Genomic DNA, 26821 nt, shown 5'->3' with positions numbered 1-26821 from the left:
TCAACTTATAGTTATGCAGTTTTAATGGAGTGAACACACAACACACAATTGCCGACATGGAAGAGGAACACGTGGCAGAAGAGGAACGGTCCAACGGACCACATAACGGAAAAACAGAAGGTGTGTAGTTTAGAAGAGCATAGGGATTAGGGAATAGGGAATAGGGGAGGGCCCCACCACAGCACAGCACTACTACACCATAACAGCAGAACGTTATTACCCTCCTTTTATTTTTGCAAAGATATTCTGCTCCCTTTTCTTCTTCCAAACTCTTCTTCACCCTTTTCGTAATTCTTCTTCAAGCTTTATTCATTTCTCACACACGAAAACTCTAATGGCGGAGGATTTTGCCAGAGCCGTTGATGATGGGATCAAGCTCTCCAAGCGAATATACTTCGGCAAGGACAGGGCCGTGGCACCGCCCAATCCGGTGGTGCCGATGGCCAAGTCAGCCAGGGCACTCCTTCCTTCGGGGCCCATGGTTTACGCCGTCATTCAAGACCCAGGGATCGTTGACAACCCGGACATTCCGAGCTACCAGCCGCACGTTCACGGACGCTGCGACCCGCCGGCGCTCATTCCGCTTCAGATGAACGCCATCGCCGCGGAGGTCGATTGCCACCTCGACACCGCGTTCGTCACGGTGACCGGCGTATGGCGTGTCCATTGCATCATGGGAAGCCGAAGCTGTGATTGCCGTCTCGCTGTTCCCATGGGTTCCCGGGTGAATTCCTCTTTTCTCTTCTTCTTTCTGATCACTCTATTTTTTTATTCATTTGGATGATTATTAAGTGTTTCTAACGTCATTTGGCTGACAGGGTTCAATTCTAGGTGTTGAGGTTGAGGTTCCAAGGAAATCATATTCAACTCAGCTGGTTGTTATGGATGATGACACCAAGAAAAATGAGAGTGGCACTTCCCTTCAAAATGGAGGCTTTGTCAACTCTAATATATTTACTTTGACTATACCAAAGGTGAATCAAATGCTTGCTCTCCTTCCAAAACTAGTTTTATTCTGATGCTGTTTACTTGTTAGTAACTGTGGCCTTCTGTTTCTGTGGTTGTTACAGATTGATGGGGGTACCAATTTATCTATTAAAATTAGTTGGTCTCAGAAATTGGTCTACGCCGAGGGTGAGTACTGTTTGGATTTGCCGTATACCTTTCCTGATTTTGTCAACCCTGCTGGGAAGAGATTATCCAAGAAAGAGAAGATACAAGTCAATGTAAATGCTCTTCCTGGAAGTGAGATTCTTTGCAGGACAATGAGCCATCAACTAAAGGTGCATATTTGTTTGTGTGTGTGTTTGGTACGATCATAGTTGAACATTTGAAAGTTTACAAATTGTATGATGAATGAACCATTTGAACCTGACTTGTTACAGGCAATGAAGCGCCATGCTGGGAGTATGGGTTTCTTATATGATACCGAAGTTCTCTCGTGGTCGAAAACTGATTTTAGATTTTCATATGCTGTAAGACTCGATCAATTCTTTTTTAATAAATTATAATTTCAGCTGTTGAAAGGTTATCTTATTGGAATAGCTATGTCTATTTAGGTCCCGACGAATTATATAAATGGAGCCATCCTTTTGGAAGGTGCATCTATGCATGATTTTGATCAGAGACAGATGTTCTACATATACCTTTCTCCAGGAGATATAAAGCGTGACAAGGTTTGTGTAATATCTGCAATCTTCATAGGTGTATATATTATCTTATTTTATATATAACTATTAAATTTTCTTTTTCTTCTCACTTCTGGTCCTACTCTATTTGTAGGTATTCAGAAAGGATATAATATTTGTTATCGACATCAGCGGAAGCATGCAGGGAAAACTAATTGAAGACACAAAGAGTGCCTTATCTGCAGCACTCTCTAAGCTTAATCCCGATGATTCATTTAATATTATCGCCTTCAATGCAGAGAGTCGTCTATTTTCGAAAACAATGGAATTGGCTTCCAAGGATACTGTTGAAAGGGCCATTGAGTGGATTAATGTGAATTTTGTGGCTGGGGGTGGTACAAATATTTCACATCCCTTAAACACGGTACATTGAAATATTCAATACCATTTCTATGTGAATATTATTGAACTGTTATTACGTACTGAATCTATTGAACATCAAATCAATTATTATTTTCTTCATTTCAGGCAATAGAGATGCTATCCAGTGCTCAAGGTTCAGTTCCAATAGTTTTCCTAGTTACAGATGGAACTGCTGAAGATGAGAGACAAATTTGTTCTATGGTAAAAAATCATATGGCAGATGGAGAGTCAATATGCCCCCGAATTTACACTTTTGGAATAGGTCTCAGTTTCTAGGCCTTGAACCTTTCAGTTCTTTCCAGTTGAAATAATCTGTTAGGCTATGACATTCTTTTTGTCCCAAAAAAAAAAAGGGTTAAATCGTCTTAAGTTCTTTTTATTCTTCATTGTATGTTATATAACACCTTATTCAACCCCAGGTTCATTTTGCAACCATTATTTCTTGAGGATGCTAGCTGTGATTAGTAGGGGACACTATGATGCAGCTTTTGATGTAGGTAAGTTCTGAATTGACATTGTTGGTATGAAATTTTGGTTTGGCATTTTGGTATTTATGTAGGAACTCTTCCTTTAGGCATTAAACAGGAAAATTTTCTTAGATTACTTTGTATGAATTTCTATTCTTTCTGCATTTATATCTAATTTGACAGCTGCCCTCTTTTTTTGGATTGCTAGATTTGGTTGAGCCTCAAATGCTGGCATTGTTTGACAAAGCTTCATCTCTTGTTCTAGCAAATATCACAATAGACATATTTGATGATCTTGATGAGTTTGAGGTAAAAACTTTTGGTACCTCGCTAGATTGAATTGGAAAAAAGTATGCTGTGGATGAACCTCTTTATAATGGCCTGTCCTGAAAATAATGACATTTATTATACTCCGCATACCCTTATTTAATGTTACACATACTATTATATATGTAGAATGTTTGTCCAAAGAGTTTATGCCTCTTTCTTATGGAGTTATCTGCAATGTTTGTGATAGGTACACCCCTCTCATATTCCAGATCTTTCATCAGGGGGTCCGTTGACTATATCTGGAAGGTACAAGGGAAGTTTCCCCGAAACTGTCAAAGTCAAAGGTATCTTGGCTGATCTCAGTAATTTTACTGTAGATATGAAGATAGAAACAGCTAAGGACATACCTTTACAGAGGGTAAAGTGTTCTATCACTATGTATACTTATTTTTAAAATTATACATACAATTTCTGGACAGGAGATGCCAAATTTGTAGAGGGTGCTTGGAGAGCTATTTATTGGTTCTATGTGAAGTTTTTTTGACTTTGAAGAATCTGTTTGCTTATGAAACAATATAATTAGTAGTTGCTTCAAGTTTTAACCATTTAGAAGGGATTCCTCTTATAACCTGTCTTTATTGTGTTTTTCTGCGTGTTCACAAAGAACCACGGTCTTGTTTCCCTACTTTATATTTCTGTGGTGTGTCCATCATCATACTCTTGTCATCAGTTCATCTTTTCTTGCATTCATCGTCTTTGGATCTTTAGTTGGATGCTGCTTTTTAAATAATGCGCATATATTTACCATTCTGTCTCCTTTCCGTTACTACTGTTTTTCTTTCAATTCCTCATTTCTTCTCTTAAACAGGTTTCTGCAAGAGATCAAATAGAGCTTCTAACCGCTCAAGCATGGCTTTCAGAAAATAAACAATTAGAACAGAAGGTACTTTGTAATCTATCACTCTACTTGGTGCATGGGACATTCAGTTTTATATTTCTCACTCCAATCCTTTAATTGGCAGGTCGCAAAACTGAGCCTGCAGACTGGCTTTATGTCTCAGTACACACGTATGGTAATACTTGAGAGTGATCATCTAAAGAAAGTCAAGGAATCTGGGAAGAAAGAAGTACGTGTAATGAATATTGTGGATTTTGTCTCTTTCATTTTCAAATTCTGTAGAAAAACATTGGTGTTTTGAAAATCTATTTTCTTCCACTGAATCCTGGAACAACCCTTGTTTGGTTTTTGACTAATACCGGTAAAACATCTTTAGACGAATAAAGTCATTTAGTCTTCTGTAATCATATCTCTTTGATTCATTGGAAACAGGCATCGAAAAAGAGCCAGCCCCAGTATGAGGAAAACGTCCAAGAGCAGAGGATGATTTTACTCCCACATTTAGGTGTTGGCTTTGGCAACTTGAAAGCAACGGCTGAAAATACTCCTCCAGGAGATGTATCCAAGGTACCTGAAGTGGCTGAAATATTTAAGGCGGCCTCAAATTGCTGTAGCAGGATGTGCAGTTACTGCTGTTGCATGTGCTGCATCGATTGCTGTTCGCGGATGAACAACCAGTTTGCAACTGCATTGACTCAGCTTTGCATTGGTCTAGGATGCTTCGGCTGCCTCACATGTTGTTCAGAGATATGCTGTTCCGGAAACGATGGCTGATGAAATCCCAATTTTGTTGTATGATGGTTCTTGTATTTTATTGCACAGAAAATTTCTCTTTGTATAGTATAGTTTCAGTTGTTCTGGCAATGTATATCCGTATATTACAAATGCAATAGAAAGTTAATTGTACACTCGTAGCAAAAATAGAATATGAATATACGAAAGAGTCATTTTCCAGTCAAATGTGTCCTTCTTCTTTGCCTTCATCGTTTTGTATTTGATTGATACTGAGTGCTTGCGATGGTTGATAAATGATAAGTAATAACGAGCTTCACAAAGTGGTTTTAAGTCTTCATTTTTTTTTTTCTCCTAGTTTGTGAATTGAGTCCAATACTTGAGAGCAGAGCCATGAGGCATCAAAGACAACCATACAAGGAAGGAAGCGTTTCTAAATTTATTATTAAAGAGTAGAGATTCTTCAGTTGAATACAAAGCTGGAAAACACTCATTTATTTATTTAAATAGGAGGTGGAATGAGTAATCACTCGGGAATAGTGAGTGCAGTGATGAGTTGGTCCAGCTGGGGAAAGCGAGAGACAAGGTCAGAGCGCTTAGCAAGCTCAAAGTCCTGGAACTGAAACGCGGGTGCACACGTGCACCCTACCAGAGAGTAGTGCCTCTCAGAGTCCTTTGCTTCGCCTCTCACGAACGACGAGCCTTCCGGAGACGCGTTGAAATCCCCGGTGGGGAATGAACCAAACCACACGTTGGGAGGAACAGTATACTGCGGCACCTCATTCTCATTTAGGTTGGATCCCAGCTGGGTGAATTTGACACTTGCATCCTTCTCATTCAGTTCAACTACGGTTATGGGGTCACCGATGTAGTGGTGCCAGGTTTCCGCACAGGGTATGCGGTGCAGGCGAGACACGCTGCCAGATGGAAGCAGAAAGTATATGGAGGTTGATACCGGGCGATCAACTTTGTCTGTTACAGCAAATTCAATTTCAAAATCTGAATCAGAGTGGAATTGTAAAAGGTCATGAAATACTTACATTGGGGTGGAAGCTGAGACTTGGAGAGTTGAACGGATCCGTCGCGGAATGTCTCGGCGTAGAAGCCACCTTCAGGGTGGGGCTGCAGATTCAGCTTCGTTGCCACCTGGGATGCCTTCAGTGACATGCTTGCTTCTTTGCTTTAATTATCACTGCCCTGCGGCCTGCGCTACTCGCTAAGCTGTCTTAACTTAAGTCCTTGCCTGAGACTAAGATCAAAGGTTGAGATTATATCTTAGACTATAAACCAATTGAACTGTCTACCGTCTCCAGTCCACACCTACCCACTTATTTTTATTTTTATATTCATATATGCACACTAATGGTTAGACACGTAATGAAAGCAATAAAGAGTTTACACCTAGATAAACAATGTCTCTACACTCTACTTCCTTCATTTCGGCCTCTCGAATCTCGATTAATAAAACACCAAGGTAATGACTATCTAGTATTTTACCATTTGCTTTAATATTATTTCGTCAAATTTTGCGGAAAGTAGCATTGTCAAGTACGAAATAAAAGTTTGAATCAATAATTTCCTATATAAACAATCAAACCAAAATGGATAGCAAGCGTAAAATTATTATGTAGCATAACTGCACAAGGTGAGAACCAAATTATTTGCAAGCACATCCCTTGATAATACGGAAGGTTACAACATAAAAATTAACACTAAATCAATACAGTTGTAGAGTCCAAAAGAAACTCATTAAAAAATGTGTCCCTTGCGCCATAAAACCAAAATGGGATTATTTACAAGAGTGAAATTATTGTGTTAGCATAAGGCACTCGAGCGCTGACCGAATGAAGTGCCCAACACAGAACAAATGTGAACTTATCCAAACCATAAGTACTAGTAAATATAGCATCTCCTACAAGTGATAATCATGGTTTCATTGTTCAAGAGAAACATGATATGACCGCGGAGTGGAATATTATCTACGAAGAACTTTCCCCACAAACCCTTGAAATGTGTTCCCGAGTCCCGCGCTCACCGCTTCTGCCAAATGCTGTGCCTGAGAAAATAAAGTATCACTGACTCAAGTCCGGAATGCACCAAGCATGATGGTAAATAACTCAAATTCCAAAACTCGAAGGACAGATTCAGAATTACCTCTTGAATGGTTTTCTTTAGATCGAAAGCATCTTTCACTCGAGCATCCAGGAAGGCCCATGTATCACGGAAGTCTAACAAGAAACAAACGAAAGATGCATTAAGAAATGTCCTCACGTGTTACAACTCCACCACATCAGAGCCACAAACAGCTAGTTATCCATCCAAATTGGACTTTATTCAATATAAGATACTATATTAATGGAGTGGGGTGGGGCATAAAAGAATAAATTCCATTGTTTTCCCCCTGATTACATACTTTATCAAATTACTACTCAAATTGGTTGCCATGAGAAAATTGGCTACTATGACAGGCTCAGTTCAAGAAGAAAATAAGGAGTTTGAGAGAATGGACATTTGAACCCAGTTAATATTTTTGGTCTATTCACATACTAAAAAAGAAAGAGAGAAGGAGAGAAGGGGGGAAATCAAATGGAACTGAATAATCGATGAAAGATGTCATAGCATCATTGAACCAGGCTCCACGACAGTCGACAGAGTAATTACCATAAATAGAAAAGCACAAAAAAACACCAAATAATGGATGGAAAGTTTAAATCAAACAAAAAATACGAGAAAACTTGTATGCTCAGAAAGAAGGGGCAGAAAAACAAACCAGGAGAGGTATCTGTCAGCATATAAATCTCGGTTGTTGAGTATATTCCTGCCAGGACAGTGCGCTTGGCATACCAATCAATATCAGAAGCAGTGTCACCTGCAGCATGCCAAATCTCATCCACAAGCATTGCCCTCTGCTTAAAACTAGTTGGAACATTCACTGGTTGTGCCTGTAATGAAATCGGTTTTAGAAAATTAGGAAATCTTTAATCTCTACAATCCAGATACAAAGTTTGCTTAAGTACATTGGCAGACCTGGATACTAAGAGCTTGAGGCCATGTTGATATATATGGTGCCTGCATTTCTAGACGAATTCTGATAAGCTTAGAGATACATTCACTTGGTGTCAAGGTTTTCAAACTCTCATCAGAGTCAATTCTATCGATAAGCTTTTGTAAGCAGTCATCCATGAAAAACTGGCACGGGAAAATTTTTTAAGAAAAAAAATTAGTCATAACGAACAATTTGCACGAAGAGAGTCGCATGAAGCCTTCCAAAATTATGGCAACCCATTGGACTGATTATACTGATAGTCTGAAAGACAGGTAATCATGCATTGAAAATATATACTAATACATACCATTGACAACTCCTGAAATTGAAGCTAGCCAAAGGTCATATCTTAGATCTTACAAGGATATGCTATCACCGGATTTTTGTTTAGGAGATGCATGTATGCCATTATGTTCATAAAAGATTTCAGTTCATCCTTTACTTTTCGTAAAATGAGATGGTAACACGGTGCATCATTATAATTAAAAATATTGTGAAGCAGCTTAAAAACAGTATTATCTAAGCACAATCCTGTTTCGAATTTAAGGTGTGAAGCAATTTCAAGCAACCAATCGTGACAACATTTAACAGTAACGATTAATGTAATCATGGTTATGAAATAGTAAATAATGGAGATACCTACCTCAACCAGAGCAGCTTCCTTCCTCGGCAAAGAACCAACAATGGAAGGGGAGAGTCCAACATCCTTTGCTCCTGCAATCAGCGCAGCTTCAGTCCATCCCAACTTTATCTGCAAAATTAGAAACACCGCAATTTCTCACTCAATTAATTCGCAACATACATGAATTAATAAAATGAAAGAAGGAAGAGAGAGTACGAACAACGTGAGTGAGGGAGGCATGGAGCACGCGAGATTTTTCGTCCTGGTACTTGTCTCCTCTGGTTCTGGGATCCTCATCCGGCGACGGCGATGGCGATGAAGATGGAACTGAATCTGATATGAGAGGGGTTTCAGGATGAACGGGAGATTGTGGAATAGGAAATGGTTGATCCTCGGATGTAGAAAAGCAACGATAGGGTATGAAGATCTGAGAGTGTGGAGGGCGCAACCGGAGGCGGTGAAGATTACCATGATAGGAATGAGTTGCAGCGGAGAATAATCGTTTCGCCGCGGTTCGGTACATTATTATTATTGTTATGATTGTTATTAAGGGCCGCCGTTCGGTGAGTGAAACACAGAGCCAGGGGAAGGGGTTAGCAGATGTGTTTGTGTGCCAAAGAAGATGAGACAACAGAATGTAGTGCCACGTAGATCACCGTTTTTGGCGCCACTTGTCGCACCTTCTGCCACCCACCAATTGCAACATTTAAAAAATATATATATATATCCACCGAGAGAGTACAGTCTATGCCTATTGAGTACTCATTTTCAAAACTTGTTGGCATCTCTTCAATACCTATGACAATTTCATAACAAAGAATTTTATTTTATATTTCTTTTTTTTAATTTATTTTAAATAATTTGACATATATAAAAATTAGTGATTATTAATTAATTGTGTAAAATTATAAATTAAATATAAAATATATATTAAAATTATATGCAATCATATATAAAAAAGTATATATAAATATATAATAATTAATTTGTTGATTAATTTTTGACGTGGAGAGAATATTTTTGTTTTCTTTGAAGAAATTAAATTTGCACTATGTCCAAACACGGCAGAACAAATGAAGGATGAGAAAAGAATAAAATAACAGCATTGAACATTATTAAACATATTTCTTAGTAGCTAACATTAGTTATAAAACAATTTACAAGAAATGAAAAGAAAAAAAAAAGGAAAGGAAGGGAGGCCAAAGAAAAAAAAGAAAGAAAGCTAAGTTTGAAGGCATAAAAGTGATTTACACATTGAATTGAACAGTTAAAGTTGCATGGTGGTTGTTGGTGTTTCCTTCCCTTCCTTTCCTAGGCCTGCACTGAAACTAACATAAACTAATTTGAAAATACAATAGAAATTAAATTAAAGTTGTAGTTCCTCTATCCTCCTAATGGCTTCCTTCATGGGAAGACGTCGTTGGGGGTTGGGTTCCGTGCAGTCAGCTCCAATGCGGACGAGGTGCAGCATCTGAGGGAGAGAGCTGCTGTTAGGGTGCAAGTCCGGGTCGATTAAATCGGCCTCTCTTTTCTCGGAAATGGCGGTGGACACCCACTGCACAACATCGGTGCCGCCCTTGCCATTGCTGTGATACTGAGAGGGGAACTTGCCGGTTATGATCTCGAGAATGATGATGCCAAGGCAGTACACATCGGTCTTCTGAGACACGTGTTTGTATTCGGTGTAGTCTGGAGTTTTGTAGGCAAACAAGGTTTGAATGGCGTAGTTGGGATTCATGAGCGAATGGAATCCATAGTCGCTGAGGAGAGGGTCATACTGGTTGGTGAGGAGAATGTTGCTGGATTTGAGGTTCCCATGGGGAAGCTCTTCGGTTGAAAATTCAGTGTAGAGGAAAGCCAAACCTTTTGCGATTCCCTTGACAATGGCGAAACGTGTTGGCCAGGTGAGTTCGCCATGGCTGGATCCTCTATCTCCATGCAGCACATAAAGCAAGCTTCCTTTGGGAATGTACTCCGTCACAAACAGCTTCTCCTCCTTGCGATAATGGTAAGCAAGAGGAGTCAGGATGTTACGGTTTCTGATCCTTCCAAACCGTCTCATCTCCGCGTCGAATATGTCTCTGCTCACCTTATTCATCTCCCTCATCCTCTTAACCACCACCGATATCCCGTTCGCCATCGCCGCCTTGTAAGCCGACCCTAGTCCCCCGTTCCCCAGCACCTCCGCTGCCGCCTTCATCAAGTCCGTCAGCCCAAACACGCCCTTCTCATCGTTCACCATTATGAGGTCACCCATCCCCCCTCTCCCGCCACCTCCTCTCTTTCCGCCAATACCTGTGCCGCTTCCTCCTTCTGATCCCTTAACGCTCTTCGCCACGTGCACCTGCATCACCTCCTCGTCCACATGGCTGTTTCCTCTGCTCATCACGCTGAAGTTATCGCTTTGGTCCCGTTGATTCTTCACCAACACGAACACTCCTGCCAGAATCGCCGCCAGCAGAATGATAAACAGGATCTTCCAGAACCAACTCAATCCACCGCCGGCGGTGCCCCCAGAGCTCGCCGGCTCAGAAGGAGCGGCGTCCCCACCGCCGCATTCCTTGAGAGGCTTCCCGCAAAGAGCTGGATTCCCGGCGAAGGAACTAGCGTCAAATCCCGCCATGGATGGTGGTATTGGACCTTCTAGCTTGTTGTTGGAAAAGTCGAGGATTCTTATTGGTTGGGTGAAGTCAGGTAGAGTCCCTGAGAAGTCGTTTTTGTCGAGGCGCAACTCCGAAAGGAAGCGAAGCTTGGTCAATGATATGGGTATGTTACCGGAGAATTTATTGTCGGAGAGCCATAGCTTCTTCAAGGAGGCTAACTTGTCGAAGTAATCAGGCGGAATGGAACCGGAGAATTGGTTGGTGTTGAGGTAAATGGCTTTGAGGGCGCCGATCCTGTTGAGGTTGGGAATGGGGCCGGATAATGAGTTGTTGATGAAGCTGATGGTCCTGAGGGAGGGGATTTGCAAGAGGGCGTCGACGTCGATGGTGCCGGAGAGTCCCATGTTGGCGAGGTTGATGCCGTTGATGGTGTCCTTAGCGCAGAGGACGCCAACCCAGAGGGGGAGGGCGCAAGGGTCCTTGTTTGGGACCCATGAGGAGAGGGCGGGAGGGTTATTGAGGGCTTGTTTGAGTTTGAGTAAAGCTTCGGCGTCGGTGATGGAGAAGGAAGGGAGAGGAAGGAGGAAGAAGAAAAAGAAAAGAGCAGCGGCCATTGCCGAGGCGGGTAGAAATGGGCCGCCGCTGGGAGAGTTTGTTGTTGTTGCTTGGCAGCAATAATGTTGTGTTGTTGGAATTGATGAGGGTGTGACATGTTTGTTGGTTTACGTGGTTGCATGTTGTGGGGGTGGAAGAAGATTAGGGAGGCCTCTTTCTTCTTGCACTCACTATTCTTAGTCATCTTTCTCCCTGTCTTCACCCTTTCGTTGACCCCGTCAAACCCCTTTTCTTGCCTCTCCTAATCCTCCTATTCTTATATCATATATATTTATAATTAAGCATTTTTATCATTTCTACTAGGCACTTGCTTCTGTCAGCGCAAACAAGTAAATAAAGCCAACATAGTGAATTTTCGTTACAGACATGCCAAGATTGGTATGAGCTCTGCGTATATGCACCACTTTTTGCATGTATAAATAAATAGACTTACTAATAAGTCTAATATCAATTGGCTTAGTCAACTGCAAGAAGAAAATGATTTTGAGTTGGGCAATCATAATGCGATAATGTTGTTGAGGCACTCATATGTCTGTCCTGATCATAACCCTTAATATTATCCTCATATTCAATGGATTAAAGGACCAATAAAACAGCGTTACTTGGAAGTTTAGAGATAATTATATATATATAATTTTGTTTATTGTCATCATCCACTAATTTTATGAATCAAAAGAAAGGAATGTACCACCAGTTCACCAACTACATGAGCTGATTAAAGATGACAATAATGCTTGGTAGTGCCGCAAGAGAACATACGTCTAATTTGCTAATGAATTTAAATAACTATTTTATCATTTTAGTGTATGCATTTCGAGATGAAATTTCTTATGTAATATACAACTAACTGGCCTCTTTTTTAACGTGAGTAGTTGGTTTTTTAAGGTGAGTTCATAAGCAAGAATATCCAAAACTGGGAGATAATTAAATGTTACTAAAGAATAACATATTAACCTTGGAGAAAATACGCCACTTCCGTATACTCGTTAACTTGAAGTCATTTTTTCACTCACTAAAATAATACTCAACCGACTCTATTTGAGTTAAACCCCAAAATGGTCCCTGAGATTGGCGTTTTGCACTGAAATCGTCCCTGAGATTCCAATTGCACCAATTACGTCCCTGAGATTGAAAAAAATGCACCATAGTAGTCCCTGACCCATTTTCCATTAACGACGTGATGACATGGCATGATGACGTGGACTGTAAGTGACACGTGTCACTTTATGATTTGGTCACGTGTAATGGTAGGATGATGTGGTGACCAGTGACACGTGGCATGCTGACATGGATAGTTGTGCCACGTGTCACAATGTTATTTGGCCACGTGTCCCATTGTGCCACATGTCACAACAGTATTCGTCCACGTGTCATCCATTATGCCATCGTTGTATATGCACCAAATTAGTCCCTCACTTTGCATTAAGTAACTCATTTTAGTCCCTGAAATTGAATGTCGTGCACTAAACTAGTCCCTTCATCAATTTTTTCTCATTTTTCTATAAATTCAAAATTCTCAATATTTTTTAATGCATTAATTTCAATTCTATTTTTTCACACGTTCTTCAAATAAAAGTGTTTTTATAAAATATTTTTTCTCTTGCGAATACCTTATTCGCCAACTTGGAGTTAACGTGAAGGCTTTTCAAGCACCTTCACTACTATCTCCAACCTCTTTCAGTACTTTTATAAAATATTTTTTTTCTTGCAGATACCTCTAATAGCCACCGTCTTGGAGTTGACGTGAAGGCATTTCAAGCTTCCCTCATTATCATCTCCGACCTCTTTCGTCTAGACTGCAGAGATCAAAAGTGGTAGTGAGGGTGGTTGAAGTGCCTTCAATCTAGCTCATTTATATATAACGAAAACGTGTATTTCATAAGAAAAAATATTTATTTTAATTATTAATTTCTTGTTAAAAACACATGTTTTTTTATGAAAAATATGTGTCTAATCAATCATATAATTATTTTTTTTATAATAACATACTTATATATTACAAAATTTATATAATTAAAACTAAAATCTTAAAATTTTTTATAAAAGCACTTGTATTTAAACGATATATGAAAAAATAGAATTGAAATTAGTGTATCCAAGATATTAAAATTTTAAATTTAAAAAAAATGAGAAAAAATTGGTGAAGGGACTAGTTTGGTGCACGACATTCAATTTCAGGGACTAAAATGAGTAACTTAATGCAAAGTGAGGGACTAATTTGGTGCATATACAACGATGGTATAATGGATGACACGTGGACGAATACTGTTGCAACACGTGGCACAACTGGACACGTGGCCAAATAACATTGTGACACGTGGCACAACTATCCACGTCAGCATGCCACGTGTCACTAGACACCACATCATCCTACCATTACATGTGGCCAAATCATGAAGTGACACGTGTCACTTACAGTCCACGTCATCATGCCATGTCATCATGTCGTTAATGGAAAATGGGTCAGGGACTACTATGGTGCATTTTTTTCAATCTCAGGGACGTAATTGGTGCAATTGGAATCTCAGAAACGATTTCAGTGCAAAACGCCAATCTCAGGGACCATTTTGGGGTTTAACTCACTCTATTTTTATGTATAATTATCTTATGAAGATAAATATTCAATTCATTATTATCTTATTCTTTTATCTGACGTCTAAGTTGATAAAAATATTGAGAATTATTCTATTATATTTTTCCTTTCTTAATTAAGGATTTTAAAATATTTTTACTTTGAAGGGGTTATTAATTACGTTGCAATTAACCAAAGTGTTGAAAGTAGAAAATAATGATAAGAGTGATGATCTATGGTTTTGCAATTTTAATGAATAAAGAAAGAGACGCCATCATTGTCCGAGCGACCAACTGAGTGAGACACAGCTTCCCTTTGAATTCACTCCATCGAAGCAGATCCCAAAAAGGGTCCTTCATTTCTCACACACTCACTTCACAATCTTCGATTCAGAAGCTCCAATCCCTCTCAAAATCAATGCTGCCAGACACCCGAATCGTCGCCGCCTGCTAAATCCAACTCCGTCTTCGCAATGATGGTGGACACCTCAACGCTTGGGCGCTTCCACCACCAAAGACTCGAATTCAAGCGCTGTCTCCCCGCAATCATAACCTCCCACAGAACCCTCTTCACCGTCCTCTGGATCGCCGCCTTCGCCTCCGTCTTCATCTGGCAGAGGAACGTTGTTGTCGGAGGCTTCTTCCTCTTCGGTCGGACCCTCCCGCCGCGCCCGATTCCCAAGCTGAGGCCGGTGGCTTTCAACTTGACGGATTTCGGGGGTGTCGGCGACGGTGTCACCCTCAACACTGAGGCATTTGAGAGGGCCGTTTCTGCGATTTCCAAGTTGGGGAAGAAAGGTGGTGGCCAGCTCAATGTGCCTCCCGGTCGCTGGCTTACTGCGCCCTTCAATCTCACCAGCCATATGACACTTTTTGTAGCTCAAGATGCTGTTATTCTTGGACTTGATGTGAGTTCATGCTGTTATTCCCAATTCTTAATATTTTTGTTGTTTGTGCTGCTTCATGTTTGAAATGAAAACTTTGGGGACTCTGTTGATTTTACTTCTAGTAATTTAACAGGTCAGTCAGCAGAAATGATAGTATTGTATCTAACTGCCACAATTTTTCCATGAAGTGAAATGCTCCAAAAATGGAAATAAAAGTTCAAAATAGAACTTTTAATGATCGTTTGAGTATATCCTTATTCTCATAAATGACTAAGCTTTGAATGTTATTTTCAGTGTGGGTTCTCCCTTTCTTTAAGAATGTTATATTGATTTTTCCCCCCTTCTATTGAAGGCACTACATGCTGGTTTATTTATGTCTTCGACTAAATTTGTGAAGGTTACATAGGATTGTGAAACAGGATGATAAGCTTGAAAACTTATGTGCTAGGATGATAGTAGTATAACAAGCTGTTAATTATTGATTCTGCTTTCTTGAACACATTGCTCATGACTTGTGTTCCCATTATGTATGTTATTCGGTCTCGTACATTTTGGTTCCTGTCTCCACAAATAAAGGAGATATACAAATTTGTGGAAATTACCCAAATATCAAGCTCATGAGTCATATCATAAAATTATGGGAGAGGGTGATAGAATGTAGGTTCAGATAGGAGAAACAGGTTTTGGAGAACCAGTTTGGTATTTTAGAGACCAAAGCTATATATCTATTAAGAGAATGATGGATAGGTATTGGAGTAACCATTGTGTTTATTAACTTGGAAAAAATATATGATAGGGTACTAAGAAAAGCCTTATAAAAGGTTTTGGACAAGAAGGGAGTAAGGGTTGCATATGTTTGTACAATTAAGGACATGTAAAATGGGGTTACAACATAAAATCTTCTAATTAACGCTTTAAATGGATGAATTTGACTTGCCGAATTTCTCTTTGATTAAGCATACACTAGAATCTAAATATTTCTGCCACTCTTGTAATTGAACAATATTTCTTACATTATATTTATCATCGTATTTCTTGGTGAACAGGATGAGAAGTATTGGCCACTGATGCCACCATTGCCATCGTATGGGTATGGGAGGGAGCATCCTGGACCACGATATGGCAGTTTGATTCATGGTCAAAATCTTAAAGATATTGTGATAACAGGTTAGGATTTACATCCTGCTTCCACTGTGTGAAAAAGTAGGTTTTGAACTTTTGTTTGTCTTGATCTATCAATATAAAAAAGTGTATTTTATGTACTACTATGTGACTTTGTTATGTAGTTAAGAACCTTAGATAGCAATACTCCAAAGGCTTAAGCTAATGGTGAACTATAGTTTTGTTGATTGATCTTTTGTTATGTTAAATTTTCATGTTGATCTGATTCATCTGTTGTAATAAACTGACAGGGCATAACGGTACCATAAATGGACAGGGACAAACCTGGTGGAAAAAGTATCGTCAAAAACGTCTCAACCACACAAGGGGGCCACTTGTTCAGATCATGTGGTCTAGTGACATTGTCATTGCTGATATTACTTTACGCGACTCTCCTTTTTGGACACTTCATCCATATGACTGCAAAAATATCACTATAAGAAATGTTACAATATTGGCTCCTGTAACTGAAGCTCCAAATACTGATGGCATAGATCCTGGCAAGTGATATTTTTACTGAGTACAAATGTTTATTCATATCTTGATCACATAGGATTGATGATATTAGATTTGTTAGGAATAGTGGATAGTTGTTGGGTTTTTGTCATGCGACTATTTTGTGGCAGTGGGAACATGAGTCTCAGAAAAAAGTTAAAGGATTAATTTACTTATTTCTGAAAATATGCATGCATTTATCACCTAATGGTATACGATGGAGCTGGGTATCTAGGGCGTTGGGAAGCAACCTAAGAACCCAAGCTATTCACCCACGCTTACTGTTCACACTTCTCCAAAAAAATCAACAGTTTTTCCACTTTTTAAAGCATCAATGTAGGATAGTAATGTAGCTGATTCCACCTAGTGGCATAAGGTTTTGTTGTTGTTGGTTGAGGATAATTTTGGTAGCTTAATCTAGATGGTTGGCAAAGAGTGAACTTGAAGAGGCCACATTTATGTTGTGGATATATTTGATGCAATAATGTAGAGAAGCTCTATCCTGTTAATACTTTGAATTTTCTGGTCAACTGAATGATTTCTCGTGACCAATATATATTCCAACTGAGTCAGGCAACTAATGATTAGTGAGTGAGTTGACCTCTGTTTGCAAGTGTCACCAAATCATGAAGGATAATTTTGGATTTTCGACATGGAATTTCTTTAATATGCATAAAATGTTTGTCTGTTAGTGGTCCAATAAGATGCAAACAATTTAACCTTCCCCAGTTACAAAACCTGAGAATGCTAATTGTATCTATTAGCTTTGTTGTTATATGGCAAATTAACAAGCTTCAAATTCTTTTGCATGAACAGACTCTTGTGAGGACATGTTGATAGAGGACTGTTACATAAGTACAGGAGATGATGCAATTGCAATAAAAAGTGGCTGGGATCAGTATGGAATTGCTTATGGAAGGCCATCCATGAATATAATGATCCGGAATCTAGTTGTTCGCTCCGTGGTCAGGTTAATCCTTAACTCACGCAACTTGCACTTATGGCATATCTTTCAACATCCTATTTTTGGATAGCAACTAGCTGTCTGACTGCTATTCTGCATAAATCTAAGAGCCAAAATGTAAATAAATCTGTCTTTCTGAATTACAATTTCTTTATGCATCTGGCCATGCTTTATCTCAATGTATCACTTTTGGTGTGTGCAGTGTTTACAAATTTGATCACTGCATCTTTGTTAGCTTCTCGTCATTTAGATATCTGACTTGTTTTTTGAAATGGAACAGTGCTGGCGTTTCAATAGGCAGTGAGATGTCTGGTGGGGTGTCCAATGTGACTGTGGAGAATCTTCTTGTATGGGGTTCTAGGCGTGCCGTGAGGATTAAAACGGCCCCTGGGCGAGGCGGATTTGTTCGCCATATTACTTACCGGAATCTAACATTTGATAACGTCCGTGTTGGAATAGTAATTAAGACAGATTACAACGAGCACCCTGATGATGGATATGACCCTAGTGCACTTCCTGTACTCAAAGACATAAGTTTCACCACCGTCCATGGCCAGGGTGTTCGTGTGCCAGTACGAATTCATGGCAGCGAAGAGATCCCAGTGAGAAATGTGACGTTTCGGGACATGTCAGTTGGCCTGACTTACAAGAAGAAACATATCTTTCAGTGTGCCTTTGTCCAAGGGCGCGTAATAGGGACCATCTTTCCTGCTCCCTGTGAGAACCTTGATCGGTACAATGAGCATGGACAGCTAGTTAAGCATTCTGCTTCCCAGAATGTAACAGACATTGATTATGATTTTTGAGGTTTCAAGTTCACAAATTTACCGGCCTTGTTCCATCATCCATCGGATCCTCAAGTTTCTGTCTATCAGATCATGTTTTTGGAGTGTAACAGTCGAGTTAATTTTCTTTCTTTCTTTCTTTCTTTCTTTTTATGGGGAAGTTAAATGTTCTATTTCTTCTTTTTTTTTTTTTTATTTGTAACACTCCAATTTATAGCTTTATTAAGTAGAGTTGTATATACGGAAAATTTTCAGATGCTTACCTGTGTTTACTAGAATATACAAATTCAGAACTCGCTGCTATGTGCTATCATTCATTCTTGATTATTTATTGTTAGCAAGAGTTACTCATGTTACTTGAAGCATTATTTTTGGGCTTAGATTCATTGCAGCATTACTTTCCGGGTCAAAATAGTGGTGCGATTGTGCCAATGGAAAAAAGACTAATTTTTATGTAAATCGTGTAATTTGGGACGCTATTTTAACACTAACAAGCACATGGTTGGAGAACTGGGGGCTTGATATTTTTCACGTGGCTTTTACTAAGCTCTAATAATTCCGCTAGACCCGGCAGCTTCTTAAGGTTTATGGTGGCGGGTGGGTAAGGTTAAAGCATTTATCACATTCATGCCACTTTTTTCACTCCCAAGTCCATGAGATACTTACTTTCATTTTAAAGTGAGCACAAATCTAGTAACAGGTAGAGACATAAGCTACAAGGGATTCCGTAGAAAAATATTCAATATATGCATATAAAAAATGTGAATTAAGATGGACTAGTGGATGAAGTGTCCACTATTGTGAAATCTTAAATGCTTTCTACTTGTAACTCTAGAAGTTCAATACTTTGACTATATTAGAAACTAACAAAAAACAATTATTTCGTTAATATCTTAGTCAGTCATAAAATTCTTTAAATAACCATGTTTGTATCAATTTGGTCTAGATAAGAAACTTGTGCATATGATTTGGTCGCGCTGTCGCTGATTCAGAGTTTTGACTGGTCTGTGTCGGAATTTGGAAGGAAAATATGGGCTCAATGTGGGTCTAACACGTTCTATCTAGACGGAAACAGCATTGGACTCGAGACCCAGTCCATTGCCTTTAATTTCAAATATATTTGCTTTTTAAAACCAAAATTAATACTAACTTTTTCCAAAGAAAGGAATTAACATTTTTAATAGAACATAAATTTTAAATAAATTTATTATCAACCTCAATTATGATTTTAATTATATGTATACTGTTACTAATTTAAATTATTATCTCGAAATTATTATTTCACAGTTAATAAGGACGTATAACTAGTAATTATTTAAAACAAGGTTTAAATAAATCTTTTGGTCAGATTAAATTATATAATGTTAAAACTTTATGCAACTCAAGATTAAAATCTATTTATAGAGACCAAAACAAAAAAAAAGTATTTCCTGTGTACAAATCATATATGAATTTAAAGAAATAAAAATAATCGATACATAAAATAATAATAATAAGAAGAATTTTTTTTGTAATTCTTTTTATATATTCCCAATTTTTTTTATTTTTTATTAATCCATCCCAATATTTCATTCTTAATAATAGGGAAATAATTTCTCCACCTAAAAATTTGTTCCACTATTTTTTTTCTTTCTTTTCTCTCACATGTTTCACTCCAGTAATCTTCTTTATCCCTTTTTTTTCTTCTTTTTTTTCTCATAAAATTTTATATCCTGTTAGAAGAATAAATTTGCTAATAAAAAATATGGTCTATAGAAGAAGTAAAAGAAATTTTCTGGTCTCAGTTTTAAAAAATCATCAGAAATTAATGAAATTATTCAAAATTTTTATCCCGAAAATAAAAAAATAGAAACGGAACAAAAAAAGGAGTATTAGCTCGTTACTTTATTTACTGAGTCATTATCAAAAAAAAGAATCGAAAAAATACTATAGTGTTCGAAATTTAATATGAGAAACGACAATAAAATAATTAGAATCTCGAATATCAAATCGATGTAAATCATGAATCTCGAAAATTAATGGGGGGATTTAGTCCACTAGTGATTGATAATTGATGTAGTGATGTAGAGGTTAGAATTTGTAATTGTTGATAAAGGGGAAGGGTGTTTCGTAAAGAAGGATCAAAGGTGCAGTAATCATGAGTCACGAGTATCACGTGGACATTGTACAAGAAAAAGAATAATGAAATAATGAATGGATTGATGAAAAGTAGATAGATATATTATTAATTTATTATTTATATGCTGAAATGCTGAATGAAGAAGAGGAAGAATAACAAGCGAACCACTCCCTTAAGACTCAGTCTTCACCCGTGACACCTTCATCATATTATTGTATTCATATTCTTTGTTTTGCTTTTTCTTTTCTTTTCTTTTATTGCAAAATTCAACACATGTTCCCAACGCAACTATGAAGTATGAACTAACAAGTAACGGCTGATTTTTTTTTTTTATATGATTTAGTGGTGTGAGTTATGCTGCATTATGATTATTAGGGGGAAATTATACTGTTATGATAGCGTTATTTTTAGAAATTTGGGGAGAGGAAAAAATCGGGGATCCGATTTCAAGGAGAGAGAGAGGAGGGAACACAAATCAGTCCCACTAATTTGTGGAAAAAAGATGAAGTGAAGGAATACAAATCGGTCCCATCGATTTGTGTAAGAAAGATATCAAATCGGACCCACCGATTTGTAAGAGTCCTATTTTATAAACAGATAGCATAGTAATCGGATCCACCGATTTAGGGCAGGAAAAAATTTTTTTTAATACGGGAGTGCACCAATCGGATCGAGCGATTTGTGTGGTACGCGGTCGGTGGGTCCGATTTGCCTGTAACTGCTTACATAAAATGAAAAAAAAATCATAGAAGCCTCATTTCTTCATCGCCAGTCTCAGTCTCAGTTGATGTTCTTCCTCCTCTCCTCTTATTCTTCTCCGTCATTCTTGCAGAAAAAATTTCAATGAGTGTGAGAATAGGCAAGTACGTATACTGATATGGATGATAGAGTTGTGTTGAAGATTTATTGTTATGGGCAGATTTTGTTGCAAACATATGAAGGAGTTCAATTTGTGTGTGAAAATTCAGTAAATGTTGTTATTCCGTTCACATTGTCATTTGAGGAATTGAAAGGTGTGATTTGTGAGAAGATAGATTCACAAAGATCTAGGAGAGTATCCTGTATTTTGTACAGGTATCCTTTATCTGTGTTTGGTGGGTTCGTTCAATTTCAGACTAAGTACGTGACGGATGAAGCGAGTATGCATGAAATGTTTTCAATGTATATAGAAAATCGCCACCGAATGTCTTATATCTAGTTGTATGTTGAGTTTGAGCAATTTGAAGCGGACCGTAACATTGTGTTGGAAGATTATAATAGTGAAAGCGAGGATGAATTTGAAAGTAACTATGAGATCGTTGGTCCAGGTGAAGACGAAGATGAAACTGGCGGCGCCATGAACGCAGATGTGGCGGCAGTTGTAGATGCACTAGCAAACCCACATCCGTTTCAGGAGCCTTCTTTCATGCGGTCGTTGGATTTGGAGGCTATGCACGCACCGGAGTTTCCGCAATATATGAATCCAGGTGCGTAAAGCTAGATAGCTATATGAAACTCTTAAGTAGCAGATCATTATGTCAGATAAGTAATATATGTGATATGTAGATAGTCATTTGTGAGCATAGCATTTGGTTTTTTTATTAATTAATAGTTCTTTGTTATGAGTTATAATTAGTTGTTCTTTACGTAGATAGAATAGCGACAAAAAAGACTATTATGATCTTACATGGTAAAGTGTGTTTATTAATTTAGTTGTAATAAATGATTTATTACTGAGTACACAATAAAGAATTTATTATTTTTGATGTATGTAGTGCTTCCTGTTATGGCGGATGGTGAGTTCACAGTGGAGATGGAATTCAGTTCAAGGGAGGCAGTAATCAAGGCAATGAAAAAGTAGTAGTTACCTTTTTTTACATTTCATTTAAATTTACATTGACATTTAAATTTACCAACTCGTGCTTATATTCATTTCAAACCTGATTAACATACTCGATAGAAAAGTAGTCATAATAACGTAATTAACATATTCGATAATTAACATACTCATTAAGTAAATAATACAACTTAATTTTTAAATAGTAGTAACAACCTAATTGACATACTCATTAAGTAAATAGTACAACTTAATTTTTAAATAGTAACAATTTAGTTTTCACAGTAGATTTTACAATTAATTCACTTCAGATTTTACAACATACATGTCCTTCTTGTAGATCGTCCAACAACCTCTGGTAGTGCGCAAGAAAATTATATCGGTAGGCATAGTTTTCACGGTCCCAGCTACACCACCTGCCATCGGACAATCCATTAGTTAACTAATCTTGTGAAAAACATAAAACAATTTCTATCATTTCCTTCAATGCATACTTTAATCAAACTTACCTGTTTGCAATTGGAAACACTCGGGGATTGCCGGGAATAGGCGCTAGAAATGGTAGCCGGATCCAAGCCCAAGTGAGCAAGAGTGCCAATGGACCGTCCATCTCCTTGCAGTCGACATGAGTTGCCCTACACAATGATCTATACAAGTGTGCCAAGCATGTCGAACCCCAACTAAACTGTATGATCTGACAAAAATTACGGAGCAAAGGTAAAAAATTTCAATGAACAGCTGAACTCAACTTATCTTCAAACAGAACTGTCCCAAATAACAACATTATGTGACACTTTACATACATCTGAATATGCACAGCATCATTCAACACTATACAATCTCTCAAACCCCTAAACCATGTTAATTTTATAAAACTCCCTCTACAGTCTGTCTTCTTCGATGCAACTCCAAATTGGTGCAAGCACTTGGCTTCCAATGCCTCAAAACTACTCATGGTCGGTCCTGTTACCGGAAGACCATTTGTCGGCAAACCGAGAATCATCGCCACATCCTCCAAGGTCACGGCACACTCATCAACTGAAAAGTGAAACGTGTGAATTTTAGGCCGCCATCTCTCAATCAGAGATTAATCATTGCTGACTGACATGGAATAAATCCAACTTGTGAAACATAATAAAATCTAGTCTCGCGTAAGTGTGACTCAACAATTTGGTTGTATGAATCCGGGCTTTAAATGATCACACAGCAACATCCGTGAACCCTACAATATCACATTTCCACTATAAGTCCCAGTATAATATAACTATATTCTCAAAAACACAATTATCGTTACATGTCCATTATAACTAATTCCAGCATAATTGCATTTTACATATACGCAATAAATCTATTATACAAAAATCTTTCAATCATATTCATTACCTTATAACAAAAATTATTTAACCTTAACTAACTAACCAGAATAAATTCTGATAAACTATTTATTCGTAAAACAGCATACTAATTTTATTATTGTTATTATTATTATTCATAAAACATCATATTAATTTTATTATTATTATTATTATTATTATTATTATTATTATTATTATTATTATTATTATTATTATTCATAACATAACATAATAATTTTTTAATCTAAGTTTAGTTACTACTAATTTATTGTCTAAATTTTAATGAATTAAAATTCATTTATTAATGATCATAAATAAAATAATTTATTAAATTTTAATTATTAATCATAATAAATTATTAAACTCAATTACTACTGCTAATAATAACTACAATCTACTCTAAGAGAGCATGTACAGGATCTGATTTCATTAGTTCATTAACTATAAAAAAAAAAACTAATTATTATTTACAGCTTACCATACCATACATACATACATACATACATACATATATGATTAATTTTTATTTTAATTTCTATTTCTAACCACCTAATAACACTACAAGAAAATAGAGTTATTTTGACACTTTATTTTTTAACACTATAATTAAATGTCAAAATTAATATATATTTTTGACAAATATCACAAATGTCAAATTTTCTATATTTTTTTGACGAATAATTTGACCGTAGAAAATTACTACTCAATTTTGACACTCATTTATTTTCAATTTACTCTACTATTTTTTTTCTTCTTTGGACTCTGTAAATTTTGACATCACACTGCTTTCAGTTTAAGATTATACTACTTATTCTTTATCTTCAAAATCTCAATTTATTCTTTAGTTTCAAGATCACATCTCATTCTTTGTTAAAATTTTTTGTTGAGAATATTGTATAGTCAATAAATGTCAAAATAAATAGTATTTTTGACAATTAATAAGTATCACAGAAAATATGTTCTCAAAATTTTCTAACAAATTATTTTTGACAGCCAATATTTATCAAAATAAGATTTAAATTTTTTTCACAATCGCTTATATGTTAAAAATACTATTTTTGACAAAACTTTTATTAACATATTTTCATAGTTAAAATAGTGTCAAAATTTGTTTTTTTGACAAATTTTAATTTTCTTTTACACATTATAACCCTAAAAAATAATCTATATTGTTGTAGTGTAATAAAATCATACACACATATATGAGTTAATTAATCTCTACTTAAGGCCATTACAATATATATTGCTAATTAAATTTAATATTTATCACTATTATTATTATTAAATTATATTATTAAAAAATAAAAATTTACATAATTTGGATCTCCAAGATAATTAACAATATGAAACTCTGGTTGATTTACTTCTTTAATTTTTTGTCTTCTTGGCATTTTCTTTGAATTCTATTTAAAATTTGTTGTAGTTCAACAATGGTGTGCAGCAAGAAAATGGTGGGGTTGAGGGTGTTGAAGAGAAGGAGACGAGAGTGAAAGAGAGTGATAGAGAGTGAAAGGGATACGGATGAGGAGGAACATGAGTCTTTTGTACCAAGGGAGTCACGGGCAATCAAGGGAGGCAACTGCATGCGTGACGCGTGACCAAGGAACACAAATCGTGCCTCCGATTTGTGCACCCACCGCGCCCTGAAATCGGTGCCTCCAATTTCCTTCCTATCCGTCGGTGCCACCGATTTCTGTTACCCAACTGTCACAAATCCGTGAAACACCAATAATCCCCATATCGTTACTATACTCCATCGATGAATTTATATCAAAATTAAAAAACTCACAAGTAACGACTCTTTCTTTTTCTTTCTTTTTTTTATATAAATTTATAAATATATCTAATGATCGAATAAACTTTGGTTTAACTAATCAAATTAAATACAAATATTTCCAAAATAATTTTTATGATAAATTAAATCTAATACTTTTATATTTTTATATCATATAAAATATAATTAAAAAATAAATTTTTAATATTTTATTAATATAATATACCAAATATTCGATATATTAATTGTTCATATTATTTAATATTTTATTGTCTATGTATATTTTTTTCTATTAATAAAGAAGGGCGACACTAAACGTCTATACCTACCTATGCCTTGTTAAGCAACCAAGCATTATATTATGAGTTATGTGTATTATATATGCTGCTAATTGGGTCACTCATAACAATTCACAGTTGTAAATCGATTAAATTAAAGCTGCAAAAGTTAATTAAACGCGTTCTAAGGATGCATATCATTATGCCACGTGTATGATTCTGCTTGTTTATCAATTATTTAGGGGCTTCGAAGTGCACCAGCTAGCTTTCCTATTGTCTCCGCGTTTTCCACTGTTTTTATTTAACGATTAAAATGTTACTTGTATTTAAAAGTGAGGAGCATTACGAGTGTGTTCTTTTTTAATTTGTTTTCTATCAAGACCTGAGAGAGGAAATTAACAAAAATGAGAGGAAATTGAAGAGCACTTTTAAGATGGGACATAATGTATTATCATAGTAGTTATGTGTGAATTATGTGTCTACAAAATAATGCACAATAATGAGTGGATATTTGTTAAATGTTAAAAATAATCTAGTTGTATTATTCTTGAGTTTATCCATGTAAAATTTAATATAAATATTTTGATGGAAAGTTTTGAGGTGATTGTTCAATTAATGTTGAAAGAATATAATGTATCACCGGAACAAGTAATTTTCAACATAAAGAAATCATGTTTGATCAACTGGACATACAGTGATGATAATAATTATTGGAAGTTGAATTTTAGAAGAAATAGATTTAAGAATTTTATACAATAATGTATCAGAGTGATAATCTAATACATTTTTTTGGAGTTTAGATATATATACATCAATAATATTGTTGGTTATGTATATTTTTTTTATAATTAACATTCTAATAGAATTATTTAAATATAATAATCGTAAATTGATAATGATATAATAAATGTATGTGTCTAAATTAATGACTCTTTAATAATAATATCGAAGGAGAATAGTTAATTTAAGTGTATTAAAGTATTTAGGTGTGATGAAAGGACGGATTTAAGTGAGTGTAAGTAGTGGTCTTAACCCCCTAACAAATTTTAAAAGTTCATATATTATTATAATTTATAATAGATATTTTGTATAGAATAAAATTTAATAATATAGTGATAATAAAAAGAGTTATTATTTTTGTCAATGAACTATAATTTAAATGACATAGTCTTTCCATACTTAATTAAGAGATTGTGGATTCGAATTTTTGTATTTTTTGTAAAAAAAGAGTTATTATTTTTTATATAATAGGGTTTTAAATTTTTTTACATATATTTTTATTATTTGTATTTTTTATTTAATTCGAATTTTT

General features: G+C 36.3%; 5 protein-coding genes across 5 annotated transcripts; 2 read left to right on the top strand and 3 right to left on the bottom strand.

Moving 5' to 3' along the window:
- Window positions 1-167: 167 nt before the first annotated feature.
- On the top strand, window positions 168-4646 carry LOC130966953 (uncharacterized). Its single transcript, XM_057891776.1, has 13 exons — window positions 168-724; window positions 819-974; window positions 1071-1283; window positions 1386-1475; window positions 1560-1676; window positions 1783-2052; window positions 2157-2313; window positions 2471-2548; window positions 2727-2827; window positions 3036-3206; window positions 3657-3731; window positions 3811-3915; window positions 4119-4646. Exons 1-13 carry the CDS (start codon window positions 335-337, stop codon window positions 4458-4460), a joined length of 2265 nt encoding a protein of 754 aa, XP_057747759.1. The 5' UTR covers window positions 168-334; the 3' UTR covers window positions 4461-4646.
- Window positions 4647-4832: 186 nt separating this feature from the next.
- Window positions 4833-5721, bottom strand: LOC130966963 (uncharacterized). The gene is made up of 2 exons (XM_057891786.1): window positions 5459-5721; window positions 4833-5390 (listed from the first exon to the last, which is right to left on the bottom strand). Exons 1-2 carry the CDS (start codon window positions 5583-5585, stop codon window positions 4945-4947), a joined length of 573 nt encoding a protein of 190 aa, XP_057747769.1. The 5' UTR covers window positions 5586-5721; the 3' UTR covers window positions 4833-4944.
- A 343-nt stretch (window positions 5722-6064) lies between these two features.
- Window positions 6065-8688, bottom strand: LOC130972592 (uncharacterized). Its single transcript, XM_057897186.1, has 6 exons — window positions 8307-8688; window positions 8108-8215; window positions 7446-7607; window positions 7189-7360; window positions 6573-6646; window positions 6065-6474 (listed from the first exon to the last, which is right to left on the bottom strand). Exons 1-6 carry the CDS (start codon window positions 8607-8609, stop codon window positions 6394-6396), a joined length of 900 nt encoding a protein of 299 aa, XP_057753169.1. The 5' UTR covers window positions 8610-8688; the 3' UTR covers window positions 6065-6393.
- A 764-nt stretch (window positions 8689-9452) lies between these two features.
- LOC130965777 (pollen receptor-like kinase 3) lies at window positions 9453-11303 on the bottom strand. Its single transcript, XM_057890540.1, has one exon. It carries the CDS (start codon window positions 11301-11303, stop codon window positions 9453-9455), a length of 1851 nt encoding a protein of 616 aa, XP_057746523.1.
- A 2824-nt stretch (window positions 11304-14127) lies between these two features.
- LOC130941488 (probable polygalacturonase) lies at window positions 14128-18482 on the top strand. The gene is made up of 5 exons (XM_057870021.1): window positions 14128-14783; window positions 15809-15929; window positions 16175-16423; window positions 17235-17388; window positions 17663-18482. Exons 1-5 carry the CDS (start codon window positions 14349-14351, stop codon window positions 18186-18188), a joined length of 1485 nt encoding a protein of 494 aa, XP_057726004.1. The 5' UTR covers window positions 14128-14348; the 3' UTR covers window positions 18189-18482.
- The last annotated feature ends 8339 nt before the right edge of the window (window positions 18483-26821 follow it).

This window comes from Arachis stenosperma, chromosome 1 (genome assembly GCF_014773155.1).
Source record: "Arachis stenosperma cultivar V10309 chromosome 1, arast.V10309.gnm1.PFL2, whole genome shotgun sequence".
In the NCBI taxonomy this organism is placed as follows: domain Eukaryota; kingdom Viridiplantae; phylum Streptophyta; class Magnoliopsida; order Fabales; family Fabaceae; genus Arachis; species Arachis stenosperma.
Note: the sequence above shows the minus strand (reverse complement) of the source record. Positions and strands in the feature narration are given on the sequence as shown.

Bases quoted from the DNA above. Each gene is read 5' to 3' on its own strand.
- LOC130966953 (XM_057891776.1), top strand. From the start codon at position 335: ATGGCGGAGGATTTTGCCAGAGCCGTTGATGATGGGATCAAGCTCTCC. The intron at 1,677-1,782 runs GTTTGTGTAATA...CTCTATTTGTAG, and splicing joins GAGATATAAAGCGTGACAAG to GTATTCAGAAAGGATATAAT. The intron at 2,314-2,470 runs GTCTCAGTTTCT...ATTCAACCCCAG, and splicing joins AATTTACACTTTTGGAATAG to GTTCATTTTGCAACCATTAT.
- LOC130966963 (XM_057891786.1), bottom strand. From the start codon at position 5,585: ATGTCACTGAAGGCATCCCAGGTGGCAACGAAGCTGAATCTGCAGCCC. The intron at 5,391-5,458 runs GTAAGTATTTCA...TTGCTGTAACAG, and splicing joins GTCTCAGCTTCCACCCCAAT to ACAAAGTTGATCGCCCGGTA.
- LOC130972592 (XM_057897186.1), bottom strand. From the start codon at position 8,609: ATGTACCGAACCGCGGCGAAACGATTATTCTCCGCTGCAACTCATTCC. The intron at 6,647-7,188 runs GTTTGTTTTTCT...GTTTCTTGTTAG, and splicing joins GCTGACAGATACCTCTCCTG to ACTTCCGTGATACATGGGCC. The intron at 6,475-6,572 runs GTAATTCTGAAT...TTATTTTCTCAG, and splicing joins TAAAGAAAACCATTCAAGAG to GCACAGCATTTGGCAGAAGC.
- LOC130965777 (XM_057890540.1), bottom strand. From the start codon at position 11,303: ATGGCCGCTGCTCTTTTCTTTTTCTTCTTCCTCCTTCCTCTCCCTTCC.
- LOC130941488 (XM_057870021.1), top strand. From the start codon at position 14,349: ATGATGGTGGACACCTCAACGCTTGGGCGCTTCCACCACCAAAGACTC. The intron at 15,930-16,174 runs GTTAGGATTTAC...ATAAACTGACAG, and splicing joins TAAAGATATTGTGATAACAG to GGCATAACGGTACCATAAAT. The intron at 16,424-17,234 runs GCAAGTGATATT...TTGCATGAACAG, and splicing joins TACTGATGGCATAGATCCTG to ACTCTTGTGAGGACATGTTG.